The sequence below is a fragment of the Gymnoscopelus braueri genome, assembly GCF_963280865.1.
Source record: "Gymnoscopelus braueri genome assembly, chromosome: 10".
Classification (NCBI taxonomy): domain Eukaryota; kingdom Metazoa; phylum Chordata; class Actinopteri; order Myctophiformes; family Myctophidae; genus Gymnoscopelus; species Gymnoscopelus braueri.
Genome location: NC_137611.1, coordinates 46,115,820 through 46,132,685, shown reverse-complemented (window position 1 = coordinate 46,132,685; position 16,866 = coordinate 46,115,820). Strand labels below are relative to the sequence as shown.

General features: G+C 42.9%; 1 protein-coding gene across 1 annotated transcript; it reads right to left on the bottom strand.

The window, feature by feature from the left end:
• Positions 1-15,274: 15,274 nt before the first annotated feature.
• On the bottom strand, positions 15,275-16,315 carry LOC308093116 (protein phosphatase 1A-like; the record flags this gene model as incomplete). Its single annotated transcript, XM_080439337.1, has 1 exon — positions 15,275-16,315. One exon carries the CDS (start codon positions 16,313-16,315, stop codon positions 15,275-15,277), a length of 1,041 nt encoding a protein of 346 aa, XP_080295463.1.
• Positions 16,316-16,866: the final 551 nt, after the last annotated feature.

Below are 16,866 nucleotides of genomic sequence, written 5' to 3'. Positions count from 1 at the left end.
TTGAGATTTTTTTCTGCAACCCAAAAATCCATCCCGACCGAGTATTATAGTTTTATGCCATAACACACACATATAGCATAAATAGACAGTAAGAAATGCCCTAAAAACAACTAATAAAAGTTTAGATAAAAAACACGATAAACTCGAGAGCAGTACAGTACACAAGGTAATCAATACACCAAAAGGTAATGCAGGTGAATCACTATTGCTTATTTAGCAGTCATGGCCTGGGGGAAGAAGCTAATTCTCAGTCTGGTCGTACCTGAGGATCCTGCATGTCTTCCCTGATGGTGACAACAGGGTGAACAGGCTGTTATGGGGGTGGGGTCTTTGATGACCCTCATGCTGTGTTCACACTGGCAGTTACAAAGCTACAGGCTACCATTCATTTAAATGGAAGCCGGCAACCTGAAGACAGAAAGCCACACCCAACATTTGTAGCTGCGACAAAATCTACAAAGCTACAAGACAAGTTGAGCTGGAAAAAAGCTACATACCAAGTGTTGTTTAACCATGCCCTCCCACCTTCTCTCTCCACACAATTCTGTATAATGGGGAAAATGCTAGTTTCATGTTATTTTTTAACCCCAGGCTTTATTTTCGTTTTACCGCTACAACGCATAGCGCATTGTAGCAGCCAGTGTGAAAGCAGCATCAGGGATTTCCTGAGACAGAGCTGTGATTATACAGATCCTCCCAACTGGCCAGTTCACAACCAGTGACCCGCTCTGCTGTACATATCACCCTTCCTAGTGCCTTATGGTCACTGGCTGTGCAACTCCTGTACAGGTGGTGAAGCTGGTTAAAAAGCATTCAAATTGTCCCTTGATACAAGGAGCTGATGATTTGAGGCATCTGAGCCTATATAGGCACGGTGTGAGAAGAGACAAACAGTTGGACAGCTGAGAGAGAGAGAGAGAGAGAGAGAGAGAGAGAGAGAGAGAGAGAGAGAGAGAGAGAGAGAGAGAGAGAGAGAGAGAGAGAGAGAGAGAGAGAGAGACTCAGGAGAAAAAGGAGACACGGGAAAGGGGACAGGTGGGAAGGCGTTGGAACGTTGGCAGCGTTCAGTCCAAGGCCATTTGGGGGTCCAGAGGCCTTAATCCAAGCCACTGTAGCATCTACAGCACACACAAGCTAACATGAGTCACATCACCGTGCTGTGAGGAGGACCACCGCCTGCCTTGGCACTGCATCAACACACAGGCTGCAACGCCACCATGTCGTTACAGCCTGGACCACCACCATCTCCTATCCAGACTGTTTATTGTCTCCTCTAGGCCAAAAGCCTATCTGTGTGTGTGTGTGTGTGTGTGTGTGTGTGTGTGTGTGTGTGTGTGTGTGTGCGCGTGTGTGCGTGCGGACACAGCTGGGCCAATCAATGTCAAACTTTGCACGCACACTCCAAGTAGGCCAAGGAAGAGACTCCATCCCAAATCGGCCTTGTGGTGGCGCTATACCAGGCTGCTTTCCGTTTTGGCCTATAACTCTTGAACCGTAGGTCGTACAGTCAAAACAACATTTTCCCTGGATTCCTTGAATCATGACACAACCCCATGTAGGCCACACCCATTTCCACCTAATGAGATTTTTCTGCCAGTTTCCATTTCCTTCAAAACACACGTTTTGCTACTCCTACAAATTTTGTCCAAAACCCACACAGATTGGAGTCATATGATAAACGTATCATTCAGATTTTTCATATTATTGGCTATGATTGCCATCCACATTTTGCAGGAGGGGCCTATTTCACAAAAAAAAAACACAGCATCCAATATACCCCAAATTTTTATCATACATTGAGGGGCACCACAAATAATACAAATGGCTTGTTGCAGAAACATGATTTCATGTGACTCTCTCAACAAAATAACTATAATATTCCATACTGTTTTCCTAATTGGCTTTAAAAATGGGTGGGGCCTATTTCTTACACAAAACACCATATATCATGAACGCAGCAGCTTAAATGATCAATGGAATCACAATACATTGATGCACAGCATCATTCATTTGAATTTAAAGCAGCGTACCTGATCGACACAACTGCAGTATCATGTACATCAGTGGTTCCCAAACAGTGGGTCGGGACCCATGTTTGGGTCGCAGACCAATTTGTAGGTCGCGAGTAAATATCCCCCTTTTCCGTTTCCTACATGAAAAAATAATTATTATTTCTAAAGATTAAAAATAAAAATAAAATAAAAAAGTCACAACTTTTCATCAATTTAAAACAATTCCAATTCTTTTTCAAAAGTATTTGATAAATAAATGAAAAAACTTAAATCATTTCCATGAATAAAAAAAAACAACGTTCAAGAAGTAGTGAAAATAGCAGATATACAAGCTTGTAGATCTGCTATTTTCACTAGTTTGGGTCCCGGGCAAATATCTGATTTCTCTTTTGGGTCTTGAGCTCAAATGTTTAGGAACCACTGGTGTACATGCTCAATACAACTGCAAAAGCATTGATGCATGACTTCACAGCAGCATACATGACTGATACAACCACAATATCAGTAATGTATGGATTTGCAGCAGCAGCAGCTTCAACATGATCAATACCACTACGATATAATTAATGCACAGCTTTCAGCTGTAGGCTACTTTAAAGCCACTTGAACCCTCTACTCTCAGTAAACGAATACTTACATTATGTTCACCGAGATCAGCTCCCTTTTTCCCCGAAAATAGCCGATCTACAAGTTGCGCTGTGATGCATTGTAAGCTTAGCTTAGCGTGTGTGTGTATGTACCTGTATTACTATACTGTACTTGTGAGGGCCAAAAGGTCTCCACAAGTATAGTAGAAGTTTTGTGAGGACAATTGTCCAGGAGAAATGGTTGTTTTATGGTTTAAAAATACTATTTCATACTATTATATGGCATGACAAATAAAACAATGTGAAAATGCGTTGAAACTATTTATTTGGTGATGTTGCACTCATGCAGGTTGAGGCTTTTATTCGTGCTGTAAAAGTGTCAAAATCCTCAGCATGCCTGCTGAGTATTTCCTCAGCGGTTTAAATTAATGTGAATTAATCGCACAAGATAAAAGTAAGGGCCTTTTGGGGTTAAAGGTTAAAAAAACACAAAAACACATTTTCAAAATGCAATTCGTAAAAAACATTTGCCGTCCTAAGAGGGTGTTATCCTCACAAACGTGTGTGTGTGTGTGTGTGTGTGTGTGTGTGTGTGTGTGTGTGTGTGTGTGTGTGTGTGTGTGTGTGTGTGTGTGTGTGTGTGTGTGTGTGTGTGTGTGTGTGTGTGACAGCAGTGACTACAGTGGTCTCGGCAGTGCAGTTTGACACGCTTGGTTCCAGGCTGGTGAGTGTGAGCTCTCTCCGGGGGGCTTTCACAGCCATGCGGCCCGCTGAGCTCTCTGGCCTCTTCTAAATCACCCACAACAACAGCGTCTCCTCTGATTGGCCACCCAACAAGGTCAGAGACCTCCACAATAATATCTGGAGCAATATCTGTATACTGTATATGTATATGTATCCCCCTCCCCATCCCTTTGAGTGGCAGACACACCCACGCATCTACTCAAGAGACTTCTTCAAGTGTGCCTCTGGTCTGGACACATGAGCACATTCTGCACTTTATTGCAGTTGCAGTTGTAAAGAACATACCAGTGATATTGCCGTGTCATTTCTGTAGTGATTTTCTGTTCTGTGGTTCTGTCTGTCTGCTGCTGCTTGCTGATGGTAAGGACGGTGTGGCTCCTCACTACCTGTGTCCTCTGTACTAGCTCATCAGTGCACCTGTGACCCCTTAAATACACACCCAGTGTTGTCAAACTAAAGCCCCGCCACCAAGTGTCCAATAATAATAATGCCAAACTAACAAATAATATGCCACCATCATAATGGCTCCTACAATATCAATCAATGAAAAGGGCTGCTTGTACTGTACCTGAATGAGTGAGTGACAATTAAACCATCTCGATTTCTCTTGTGATTCTTGATTTTGGAGCAGACATCTTCCATTCCAGTCCTATAGACACAGAACCAGGGCAGGAATTTCATGGAGGCCATGAAGGTCGTGGTCCCTGAGTTTGAGCTTATGCCCTTCCAAACATTATAAGCCCTGAGGCCACACTGGCATTGATGGCCACTTGGTGGGCGGTGGCCCACACAACTGTCACTAACACACTTTCAATGTGGTGAAGTAGGCTATCCTATAACATAACTACATGTCTGACGTTTGTAACAAACCAAACCGTTCGAAAATAAGTTGAGAATTCAGTGAGTTATGATGATTCTAAATTGTGGAAAAAAACTCCTGCTTCAATAGAAATACTACTACATGCATTAGGACTCAGGCACGGCTTTCCCCGGCCCATATGTGGTCACATTGACGCATCGCTCTAATCAAATTATTGGGCCATTGAGGTATCTATGTATATATCTATGGGTACGAAGCAGCATAAGTCTGTGGGGACCGCTGTCCTACAAAGACAAACCACCGGAGGTGCTGTGTGCATTCAAGGTCAGTCCTGACAGCGATTTCATACCATAAAATAAATGATACCCATAAATGATATAGTGCAATAAACGCAGTATAGTATCCAGGTCTGTATCAACAGCTCTATGTGTGTTGATAGATTGAAGGACAGGGAGATATTGGAGGCATTCTTTCTCAGTTAGGCTAACGACAACGTGGCACATGCCATATAATATATGTCCAAAACTGTTAGATTTCAAGATTCAAATTCAAAAACACTCAACGCTTTGAGCTTGTAGATCTGCTATTTTTGATGCTTTTGTGTGACGCTGTAGTATGATCAAGTAGGGCGTTAATTTACGAAAAAACTCAGAAAGTACACAAAAATATGGAGATAAGAGGTTTCAGCAACGATATTTAATATTGTTGCGGGTGGAAACCTTGTATGGCCAACACCATTACTTGTCAGGAAATGGGGGAAAAAATAACCTGTGTGCCAATGTATCCAATAATATCATAGAACAATAGAAGCCATTGTTCTCGCATCAATGAAAAGAAAAGTAAGAGAACAAGTTTGAAATGTTGTTTGATATGTGACTAAACCTGCCTACCGATGATGTCACTGGTTTAGGCAGGTTTCTGACACAGAGCGAGTCAACAGAAATGGTGCCATCTTCTCATGAGCACTAGTGATGACCTTACTTTATGTGAAGATAGGTTGAAAATGGGCAAAGTGCTCCTTTAAGTGGTTAATCGGGTAATGTGAACGCGAAATATGCACACACATATTCCCACAAAATGTGGTGGAAACAGAGCTACACTTTCTAACCACCTGCCCACTATACCAAGCCATCAGAGACACAAACTTCCCACAGATTACATACACCCAAAGTGAGTTTGAAAACATGACCAACGACAAAAGAAAATCCCATGGGAGAAAAACAGCAAATGTGCGAACACAGCAGCAAGATTTGTGAACTGTTGTGATAAAAGAAGGTTAGCCAATGGAATGTGTTTCCTGCACTATCTGTAAAATACTACCTTTAAACACATTTGAAATCTGAGGCTTTTTGTAAACTATTTTAAATATAGTTGAAAAATGCTGAGTTGTCCCAAAAGTGACAGCAAAATCTTAAAAGATTTCTGCTTATTTCAAAAAACATTACACCTTTGGCAACATGTACAACGTTGCAACGTGTAACACCCTCCAACTGTACATAGGCTACTTTCCACACTTTGTTCTTAAATTGTTTTTATTATGTTTTGACACTTGCTTTGGCAATGTAAGCGTATGTTTTCTCATGCCAAAAAAGCTCCTTTGAATGGAATTTAATTTAATTTAATTTAATTGAACGCAAAGCCACCAGACATGCTCTGGATGTCAGCATCAGATGAATGACATGCATAATGAAAGGGCATTTGAGTAACTGCCCCCAAGGGGCAATTACTGTGACATGTGACCCAGCAGTGTGCTGCTCAATTGAGTCACAGGGGAGAGCAGTTAGGAGTTAAGCACTGTCAACCTATGCAATGCAAACAAAATAACAATAAGTTGAATAAAAACAAATGTATTGTGTGTTTGCAAAACTATAAACCTAGCTAAAATCATAGGGAAAATGTCCTTGTGCCAGTTTTAAATGTGATATTTTTTTATAGTATACTTTCTATATTTATATTTAATATTTATATTATATTTCAAATTACTCAGTCCTTTTTTTGACCTTTTTGAATCTCACCCCCGACAAAAAGTAAACTAAACCAAACTAAAGCTGTGTAAAAAAAAGTTAACTAAACCAAACTAAGCTGTGTAAAAAAAGTAAACTAAACCAAACTAAGCTGTGTAAAAAAAAGTAAACTAAACCAAACTAAGCTGTGTAAAAAAAGTAAACTAAACTAGCAAACCCACTTTAAAAACGAATTAAAGCTAAACTTACATTGCAAACATAAATTCAAAATAGAATAAATAATAATAATGAAATATTCAAAACTACAGTATAATAACTGTGGCTCAGATGAGGGCACGGGGGAGCAGTTGGGAGTTAACAGAGGTGGAACAAATACTTAGACTTTATACTTATGTAAAAGTAGCAACTACATTGTAAAAATAGTCATATGTCAAAATATTTTGCAAATAGCAGATCTACAAACTCACAATGCGTTGCATCGTGACACATTTTGTGATCTTGTAGATCTCAATCAATCAATTGTGTTTCAGCTTGGATCAATTGAAATACAAAACACTTAGGTATCACAATGAAAACACATTTTTAAAGAAACAAATACCATGACATGATGACATTTGTTTGATTTGTTTACATTATGTTTGAATAATTTTGCCAATATTTGGGGGCCCACTTGCAATAGCCTAATAGCCCACTAGTGGGCCCCGGCCCACAGGTTGTGAATCGCTGGTCTATATAAATCAAAAGGGTATTCTCACTTTAAAACACTGGGGTCATTTTGAATAAACATGTGTTTTCAATTAATCTAGTTTGCTGTTACAATGGCTTCAAGGGGGCGTATGTATGCTTCTGATAAAAATTAATATCAAATGTATAAACATCGAATCAAGCAACTTAAAAAACTGTCCGAGGTGCTCACAGAAGCCTGAGTGGACGTTAAAATGACCCCAGAAGTGTATTAAAGTGAAATTGCCCTTTAAGCAATAACCAACCTAGTTGGTGTTCATGTATTTTAAAGTCACTCACCGATGCCCCCTGCAGGCACTAGCATCAATCACATTTCTTTTTAGAAAGAAAAAGCAAAGTCCTGCTGAGTAAGCAGGACTTAGCTTTTTTTTCTTCCAGAGTGTAGATTGGGGTCTCAGAGATAATAATAATAATAATAATAATAATAATAATAATAATAATAATAATAATAATAATAATAATAATAATAATGATAATGTGGGTCCATGCTTTATTCTTCTACCACATTACATCTCAGAGACAATTAATGTATTTTTTACTCCATTAACAATTATTTGGCAGCTATAGTTACTAGTTACTTTGCATGCAAAAGAGGCATTAACCACTTTAAGCCCTATTTTATACTTTGGCTAATCAAAAATTGCCGATCGGGCGCGTTTGTGAGCACATTTTTTAAATATATTTGACAGATTTCGACAGATTTGAGTGCTTTTACTTTGGTACTGTGAGTATATTTCTGTTGTCTCTGGCAGTGGAACAAAGCTAAATAAACAACACAATCGCTGCAGCATACACACACAAATCTCAGAGGCATTGTAGCCATGGCGACCGTCATCGATTGGGGTACGAGAGGAGAGAGGGGGTCCGCTCATAGCTATTTTACATAGCCACACACACACACACACACGCAAACACACACGCAAACACACACGCACAAGCACAAAACACACAAGTGCATGCACGCGCAGTCGCGCACACACACAGACAGGGCCCATGATCCTGGGATGAGGAGAAAAGAAGAGAGGAGAGGAGAGGAGAGGAGAGGAGAGGAGAGGAGAGGAGAGGAGAGGAGAGGAGGGGAGGGGAGGGGAGGGGAGAGGAGGGGAGGGGAGGGGAGGGGAGAGGAGGGGAGGGGAGGGGAGAGGAGAGGAGGGGAGGGGAGGGGAGGGGAGGGGAGGGGAGGGGAGGGGAGAGGAGAGGAGGATGCCATGCTGGATTCCAGGGCCGCTAAATGGACAGAGATGGAGAGAGATGAATCAGCTAATGCTAATTCCATTATGTTCCATGATAGCTTCTGTGTAATTGGCTTACAGGGTTTGGGGTGGATTGGCGGGGCCTCCGGGAGTCTGTCATCTCCAAATGACAACAACAATGATATTGGGATCTAATAAGGGAGAATCGTGTAACATGCAACATGCTTAGCCATGGTTCACATGACGCTTGTATACAAGCGTCATGGTGCCGAGTCCCCCTGGTCTAAAGTTGTGTTCGATTTTTTCACATTGCCATCTCTCACATAAACATAAACGTTCAGATTTCAAATATAAAGTGCTTACCACCGAGCCACGGATGTTACAAGGCGATGCGGACCGCGATGAGTACCCGTATCTCCCGTATTGTTCAATAAAAAGCATTTTAATCCCATCGCCGGCCATTTTCTCCAAATTGTCTCCGATACTTTCAACCATGCGACACTAATGGTTGGGAGGTGTATTGCACTCTGATACATTACAAAACAACAAAAAAACAAAAAAGAAAATGGCCGGCGATGGGATTAAAATGCTTTTTATTGAACAATACGGGAGATACGGGTACTCATCGCGGTCCGCATCGCCTTGTAACATCCGTGGCTCGGTGGTAAGCACTTTATATTTGAAATCTGAACGTTTATGTTTATGTGAGAGATGGCAATGTGAAAAAATCGAACACAACTTTAGAACAGGGGGACTCGGCACCATGACTGTCATGGTATGACAGTCATGTTTCAGGGCTAGCAACATGCTATGCATTACAGTACATCGGTGGTTCTCAGGGGTCCTTGGCTGCAATGGGTCACTTTACACCGCCAAATCTATGTATATAGGAGCTGATGGAGTATTGCCGTCCATTCGGGCTATGGGACCACAACTTCCTCACCTGCATATGCCAAGCCCCCAGAGCCACGGTAGAACAGTGAAGCGGCCGTCGCCCGGTGGTCAAATCTGAGAATTCAATACTTCCTCATTCAAAACGCCACTGCGCATGTTTCTACCGTTTGAAACCCTAATGCACCTCAAGCCCCCAGAACCACGCTACAACCACAGAGAAGCGGCCAGGTCTGGTGGTCAAACCTGAGAATGCACTTAAAATGCTTCTGCGCGTGCATCTCCCGTTTGTGCGCATGCTCACGACGCGTCACAACCCATGGAACCAATGGAATGGACCAAGAGGAAAATAGCAAGAGTCGCATTCTCCGGTTTACTTCCCGTTTCTGCGTGACGTAGGTGGACACCTTTTTAGGAGACAGGAAGCAAGTTGGAGTCTATTGATTCCAATGGAAGAGTGAACGTGAACACAGCTTCTGAACCATTCTTTAGCTCCATGGTCACTGAACTAAATATTGGACCCGATCGTCACAAGACACACAATATGCACGATTTTCATACTAAAATGGCATTTTTTTTGGTGACACAAATTAGGAGAAAATCTACTTTGTTATCCACCTTTCTCTATCCCAGCAACACACTCTCGCGAGATCTGGGAAGAGATCGGAAGAGTCCATCTGCAGTCGGACGGACGAGACATAGAGAGCTCTGTCTGTCACTTATATTATATTGTATTATTATGTTAGATTTGAACTCTATGCTCTGTCCCCATAAGATGTTCTAAAAACTGATAAACTGAGATTCTATATGTGAATGTGGTAGGCCTACGTGAAATCATTATGGACATTTCAATAAAATTTCAAAAACAATAAAATGTGTGTTCCAATGCTCAATAATATCATTTTCCATTGTTGGTTAATAATGGTTGATGGGGTATGATTTGGGAATCATGACATTTTGCTAAACATTCATGCTAAACACATTATAGTCTATAGTGGTAAAATATATACCTTATAAATAAAAGGACCTGTTACAATGTTGAGCAGAAACAGGAGCACATCTAGCAGAAGATAAGACAGAATAATATGTGTGAGTTTGTGGTGGGATTTTTTGGGGTTTCTTTAAAATCATCTTTGCCAATAACAGTGCACTTTACAAACATGTAAAGCATTTATTTTCTTTAATGAATAAAATACACAAATGCACATCCACATGACATTGTCAGCCAGAGGAGAGGTGGTGGGATGGTCGGAGGAGAAGACAACCACGCCTACTTAGGAGACCATTTGTAGGATTTGTGTACTACTTTGCCTCTAGTGGCTCCAATGGAGAATGTGTATCTTTCTATATTAACAATCTTTGGAATGGATACATATTGGTTCCATGGAACCAATATTTCTTACTTCCGGGTGCTTCAAAACGCCACTGAGCACTAGAAATGAATAGCTGGGGGCGGGGCAATCCGCCCTCTAGTTATATTATACCTCTGACTATGATGCACCTGCTTGGTGCTCAAGACTTCCACATTTGGGCATCCAAATTTGGTGCTCAAATGCGGAAGCAGAGGTACTTCCGGGTGCTTCAAACGCCAGTGAGCAACTTTCATTGAAATGAACAGCGGAAGGCGGGGCAGTCCGCCCTCAATATATATTCATATATTATAATTCTATAGCATTATGCCAATGGTCCAATGCCTGTATGCAATTTTAGATGGACGGACGGACAGACAGACAGACTGAGAGAGTGTCTGTCAGATTTGACAAGATGCACTGTGAATCCCTTAAAGGGAGGCGGCAGAAAAACAAAGTCTTCACCAATCAGGAGCTGATAATCTTTCTAACGGTCGTTAATCAGGACCATCTTCCTCGTTAGCAGGAATAAATGACCCAGTATAATTAATATCGATGTGTTGTTTTGGCCACAACGCTGTTGGCAGGCCAACGAGAGGAGAGGAGAGGAGAGGAGAGGAGAGGAGAGGAGAGGAGAGGAGAGGAGAGGAGAGGAGAGGAGAGGAGAGGGAGATCACTCTTCCCACAGATTCAAATACACAGAAAACGTTTGAGACCATGACTAAAAACAAAAAAACTCCCATACCTGCTGGCTGAAGTCCAACAATGTTCAAACATGTTCAAGGTTTCCAGGTTGTTCTTTATTGTTACATCTTGTGTAGTTTATCGTTTAATTTCAATGAATCCCTAGTTTGATATGCATTAGGCCTCGGACCCCCATTTGATACAATTTTCTATCTCTGGGACCACAATCTATAGGCTATTATAACATCCAAATTCTGAGAGTGTAAGGAACCATAAGGGTTCATTTGGTACCGTAACTCCTCAGGGACCCCTGGGGGTCCCCGGACCCCCAGTTTGAAACCGAAAAGAAAAACACAAGCAAAGAAAAGGAGTATTTTATACTAACAGGATAATAATTAAAATAGATCAGCGTGTGTATGATATATATATATACGCAGCATTATATACACAATCGGCATTATATTCATGATAATTTCTTTACTCCAGTAGGCCTGTATCTGTAAATGCACACATATATATATATATATATATATATATTTAACTGTACATACATATTTGTATTTTTGTTCATCTTTGAACTGAAGAGAGAGGCAGACATACAGACAGACAGACAGACAGACAGACAGACAGACAGACAGACAGACAGACAGACAGACAGACAGACAGACAGACAGACAGACAGACAGACAGACAGACAGACAGACAGACAGAGACAGAGAGAGAGGGAGAGAGAGAGCGAGGGAGAGAGAGGGAGGGGTGGGGTGAGCAGGACATATGTGTCTTATCCATCTTCATAGCGTGCTGGGGCACTAATTCACCTCGCCATCTGCACACGCGCAGGCAGACACACACACACACACACACACACACACACACACACACACACACACACACACACACACACACACACACACACACACACACACACACACACACACACACACACACACACACACACACACACACACACACACACACACACACACACACACACACACACACACACAGGCAGATTCGCAATAACCCACAGCATTGCTGGAGGGCTGTGTGCGTGCGTGTGTGTGCGTGAGTGAATGCCCTCGTTAATCACCTCATGTCTCTCATCAACCCCCCCTCACACTGCAAAAAAAAAAAAATCCACCGTAACGAATCAATTGGACTCGTGAGCAACAAACACAATAACAGTGTTTACTTGGGTTCACTGCAGTGTACAGTACATCCACATGGCTTTAGCTCTGCTTTCTGTCCTAACCACTTGAAGCTGCACTCTGTGAAGTTCTTTGCACTACAAAGTCTAACCCAGAATCTTTCATAACCTGGAACTTTCCGCAACCCGTGAAGTTCTGTGATTGTTTCTGTTTTGTATTGTTTCCATCATAACCAGAGCCGGAGAGGTGCTTTAAGAATACAACTGATAAAAAGAAAAAAAGTGAAAATAGTCGATCTACAAGCTCAGTCTGCCTGTAAGGTAGTCCAGTGGTTCTCAACCTGTGGGTCCCCCCAGATGAAAATAGCTGATCTACAAGCTCACAACGGCTTGCAACGTGAGGCGTTGTGAGCTTGTAGATCAGTTACTGTATGTTCACAATATCTTTATCTGTGGAACCGAGTCAAACTAAATGCCTCAACTCAAATATGATTCTTTTGTGGATTCCCCTGTTCAAATATGATTATTCTGTGGGGTCCCCTGTTCAAATATGATTATTTTGTGGGGTCCCCTGTTCAAATATGATTATTTTGTGGGGTCCCCTGTTCAAATATGATTATTTTGGGAGGCCTGAAAAGGTTGAGAACCACTGGGGTAGTCTGTGATCCAGGTCACCCAGGCCATGGTCCACCTGCATCACGGCATGTTTCTCAGCTACTGGTTGTTGTGGCTGGATGTTGTTGAGGGAGTTGAAGAAGTCAAAGAACATGTTTCTGGCCAAAAGTTTCCCGGACCCGGTTCGATTCCCTGGACTGGGAGAAAGAATCTGGTTGGGGAAGTGAATGGCCGACCACTCACCCCATCCTTCTACAACATTGAAGTGCCCTTGGGCAAGGGACTGAACCCCCAAACTGCTCCAGTGGAGTTGCTCAGTAGCCAACAGCATCATACATTGCAGTATGATACTTTTACTTAAGTAGAACAATTTAGTACTTTTTCCACCACTGATAAAGGGTAAAAATAAAAATATTTCTATGGTGTTAGTGTCAAGGTGAGTGAGCAAGTAGATGGCGAACAAATACAAACTATACTAAAATGTTAGGGAGGGAGAGGAAAAGAGATCCAGTAGAACTAAGTCAAGTCATTTTATGCTTGGTTGCGCGCAGGTGTCGCTCTCTAAAAATAGATGATCTACAAGCTTGTCTATTTTTAATATTGGCAAATGTTTTATATCGGCTCGTCTATTTTTAATATCGGCAATTTCGGCTTGTAGATCGGCTATTTTTGGGCGGTGAAACCGCCCCTATAAGTGAGATTTGGAAAAATGTACAAATATCTTGGGCAGTGAAACCGGCCCTAAAAGTGAGGTTTGGAAATTTGTACAATTATCCTGCGCTGTGATTGGCCAATCACAATCTATTCAGGACTGTGATTGGCCAGTGTCACATGACACATGTGCATAGCCCTATATAAGCAACCATAACTTAAAAAAAAACAAATTCTTGTTTTTTTTAAGTTATGGTTTTGTCCATCATAAAGAGTGTTTTACAAAAGATAAATGTATTTATCTTTTGTACATGATTGATCGACTCCATTCAGTATTGTGATTAGCTAGCAAGACACATGCTGACACTAAGTGGCTCTTTCAGATCAAAGCATATTGGTTGACTCCATTCAGTATTGTGGTTAGCTAGGAAGACACCGCCCACTTCACACAGGGTGTGATTTTAATATTGTCTTGTAAATGTAGTCAACTAAAATCTATTGATATTCAGGCAACTTAAACCAGACTAAAACTAAAACATTTCAGATGGCTAAAATATGGCTACAATTTGGAATTATTTTTAAAAGACTAAAACCAAATCAAAATGTGCTGACAAAATGAACACTGGACCATGCAGGAACATTTCTATACTTGGTGCACCCTCCCCCAGCCTCGGGGAGAGGGTGAAGAGAGGTCCCGGGACGGGGCTGCTGGCTGTTTAGCAAGCACCCTCAGCACCCAGGGATTGATGTTGTCTGGGCCCGCTGCGTAACTTACGTTGGTCAAGGGCAAGCCGGCACCTCACTATAGGGCTGTCACGACTTGTTGTTGAAGACTTGGGGGCAACCACTGGTCCCCCTGGCGTCCGACTCGGTCGCTGCTGTTCAGCGTAAATGTTGTTGACTAAAACTAAATAACAACTAAGCTATGATGACTAAAACTATGACTAAATATATATGACAATTTAAAAATAAAAAGACTAAAACTAGATTAAGACTGCTAGGGAGGGACTAGTGGAGAAGAGATCCAGTAGAACTAAGAGAAATCAGCTTGGTTGTGTGTCTGTGTCGCGCACCGAAAATGTGATGCGTTGTGAGCTTGTAGATGCTCTATTTTCGGCACGCAGCTAAGTATAAATCAGGCATTACGATGCCATCACAACCTGCCGACAAACATTTTAGTCGACTAAATCAACTGTAGATTTAGTCGACTAAAATCTTCATATTTAGTCAACTAGACTAAGCCTCAAACATCTCAGATGACTAAAATGTGACTATAAAACTACATGGAATTTTATTCAAAAGACTATGATAAAAATGTAATAAATATTTGCTGTCAAAAGTAACACTGCTGCTGTTGAGGAGACATCATCCGTGCCAGAACGCTCCTCTAACCATGTCCCGCACCATGATTGCCCCCTTCTCCCTCTTAACCCATTAAGGCCTGAGGTTCCAGTTCTACAAAATGTCTTCCAAATCCTAAAAATGTATATGTATTTGGCCGCGGACCCCCATCTCAAAATATGTTGTTCCAGGGACCCCCAGAAGCAAAGATTTGAGTTATTGAAAGATTTGCACAAAATGTTCTCGATTTTTCAAAAATAGCAGATCTACAAGCTCACCGCCTTGTGTAAAATAATGCTTTTTATCTCAAATATAAAAATGACACAGATGCGTTAAGGAGAGCAACGATTCATCCATGGCTTGTTATCAGAGAAGCACCGCGACCTTTTCCTGTCATGTTACCGTGCCGGGTGGAATTGAAAAGGGCCTTGCTCTGCCGTCTTCGCACCAAGGCCTCGCAAATCGCCCAGGTGGTAGAGAATGTTGTTCTTTGTGTTACCACATGTCATCTGTGAACGCAGAGTCTGTGTTATCACTTCTGTATGGGGTTCAGTTTGTTGTACACTGATTCAATAACGCTTCGTTTGCTTTCCAGCCCTCCTCCAGGAGGGAGGTTCGGGACGCTCTCGGACGCCAGTGTCTGCATCACATGGACCAAATCCGGAACCCCTTCGTCCCCTTGCTTCTTTAGGATCTCTGCTACTCTTCTCTCCAGGTATTTATCCAGCTCCGCCTCACGTTTCACGGCCTCAGGACAAATCGTCGGTGCCCCTGTGAAGCGGATCAGCGCCACGCTCATATTGTCCTGACTTCCCTTGTACAAGCAGGTGTCAACGATTTCACTGCACACTCTTTCGAGGTCAGCCGTCACCTCTAGCCTGGCCCTGACAAACTGGGACAACTCCTCATTGGCCATGACATCCCAGATGCCGTCGCAAGCGAGCACGATGAACTCGTCCTCCACCACAGATCTCTCTAGGGAGTTCACCTCTGGCTCTGGAGAGACCAGCTGCTCCGTGGGATCCTTTCCGGGCGCACACTTGTAGTGGAAGTCTCCCAGGGCCCGGGACACGGCTAGAGACGCATTGACTCGCTGGAACGTGACCGAGCCGCGGGCCTTCTGGATCCTCTTTTTCTCCAGCGGGTTGCTGGGCTTGTGATCCTGCGTGGAGAAGTGCACGTTTCCACCTCGCGCGAGGAGGCCCCGCGAGTCTCCGCAGTTGATGAAGTAGACGTGGCTGGGAGAAATCATCACCCCTACCGCGGTGGAGCCGCTGCGGTCCACGACGCTGTGTTTCTTCTCGGAAACGGTCCGCATGTGTTCGTCAAACTGCAGGAAGCCGGTGCGGATCCCGTTCTTCACGCTGTCCACGGAGGGTTCCTCCTCTCTCAGAGCATTCTGGAAGTCCGGGTTGCTGGTGATGTGCTCCAGCAGGTGCTCACAGCAGTACTTGGCCACCAGGGACCCGCCGTGGCCGTCATAAACGGAAAAGAAGGACCAGCGATCGAGACCGTGAGGCAGGCCGATAACGGCTGTGTGCGCGTCCTCCATCTCTGACCGCCAGCCCTGCATGCTGCTCAGACCATATTGCAGGTTGTTACCGTCACCGTGGCCATTGTGCTTTGCCGTCTTTGGCTTGTCCAAAAACGAAGAACGGAATTTGTTCGGTATGGGCATCTTGCCTGGGAACCTGATCAGCGGGTATGTGCTCTCGACAGGAGATAAATACAGATTTGTGGAGTTTGTATATGGAATGTGGGATCTCTCTTATATAGAGCACCAAAGTCTGACATCACTGCCACTAGAGGACGCTATCCCCCTGGGTCACAGCGTATTTTTTTCTATTGAAAATCCCATAGCGGAATCTTAAGGCAACTCCGCACCAAACAGACTCGTCCAGACTATTGCAGACTACTCCAGACTGCAACAGACTGGTATTCGGTTGGCAAAAGTTGCCATTTAAGTCTGTCAGCCGACTGGCCATTCATGTGCTAATTTGACTTTTAGCCTGCCAGCGTTGCCAGGTCTGCTTATTATAAGCGACTTTGGGCTTGTTTCCCTGCAAAGCCACTTAGGGATGTTCCCAGCGTTTTTTCTTCACTGACGTGCAGTGGTGTAAAGTA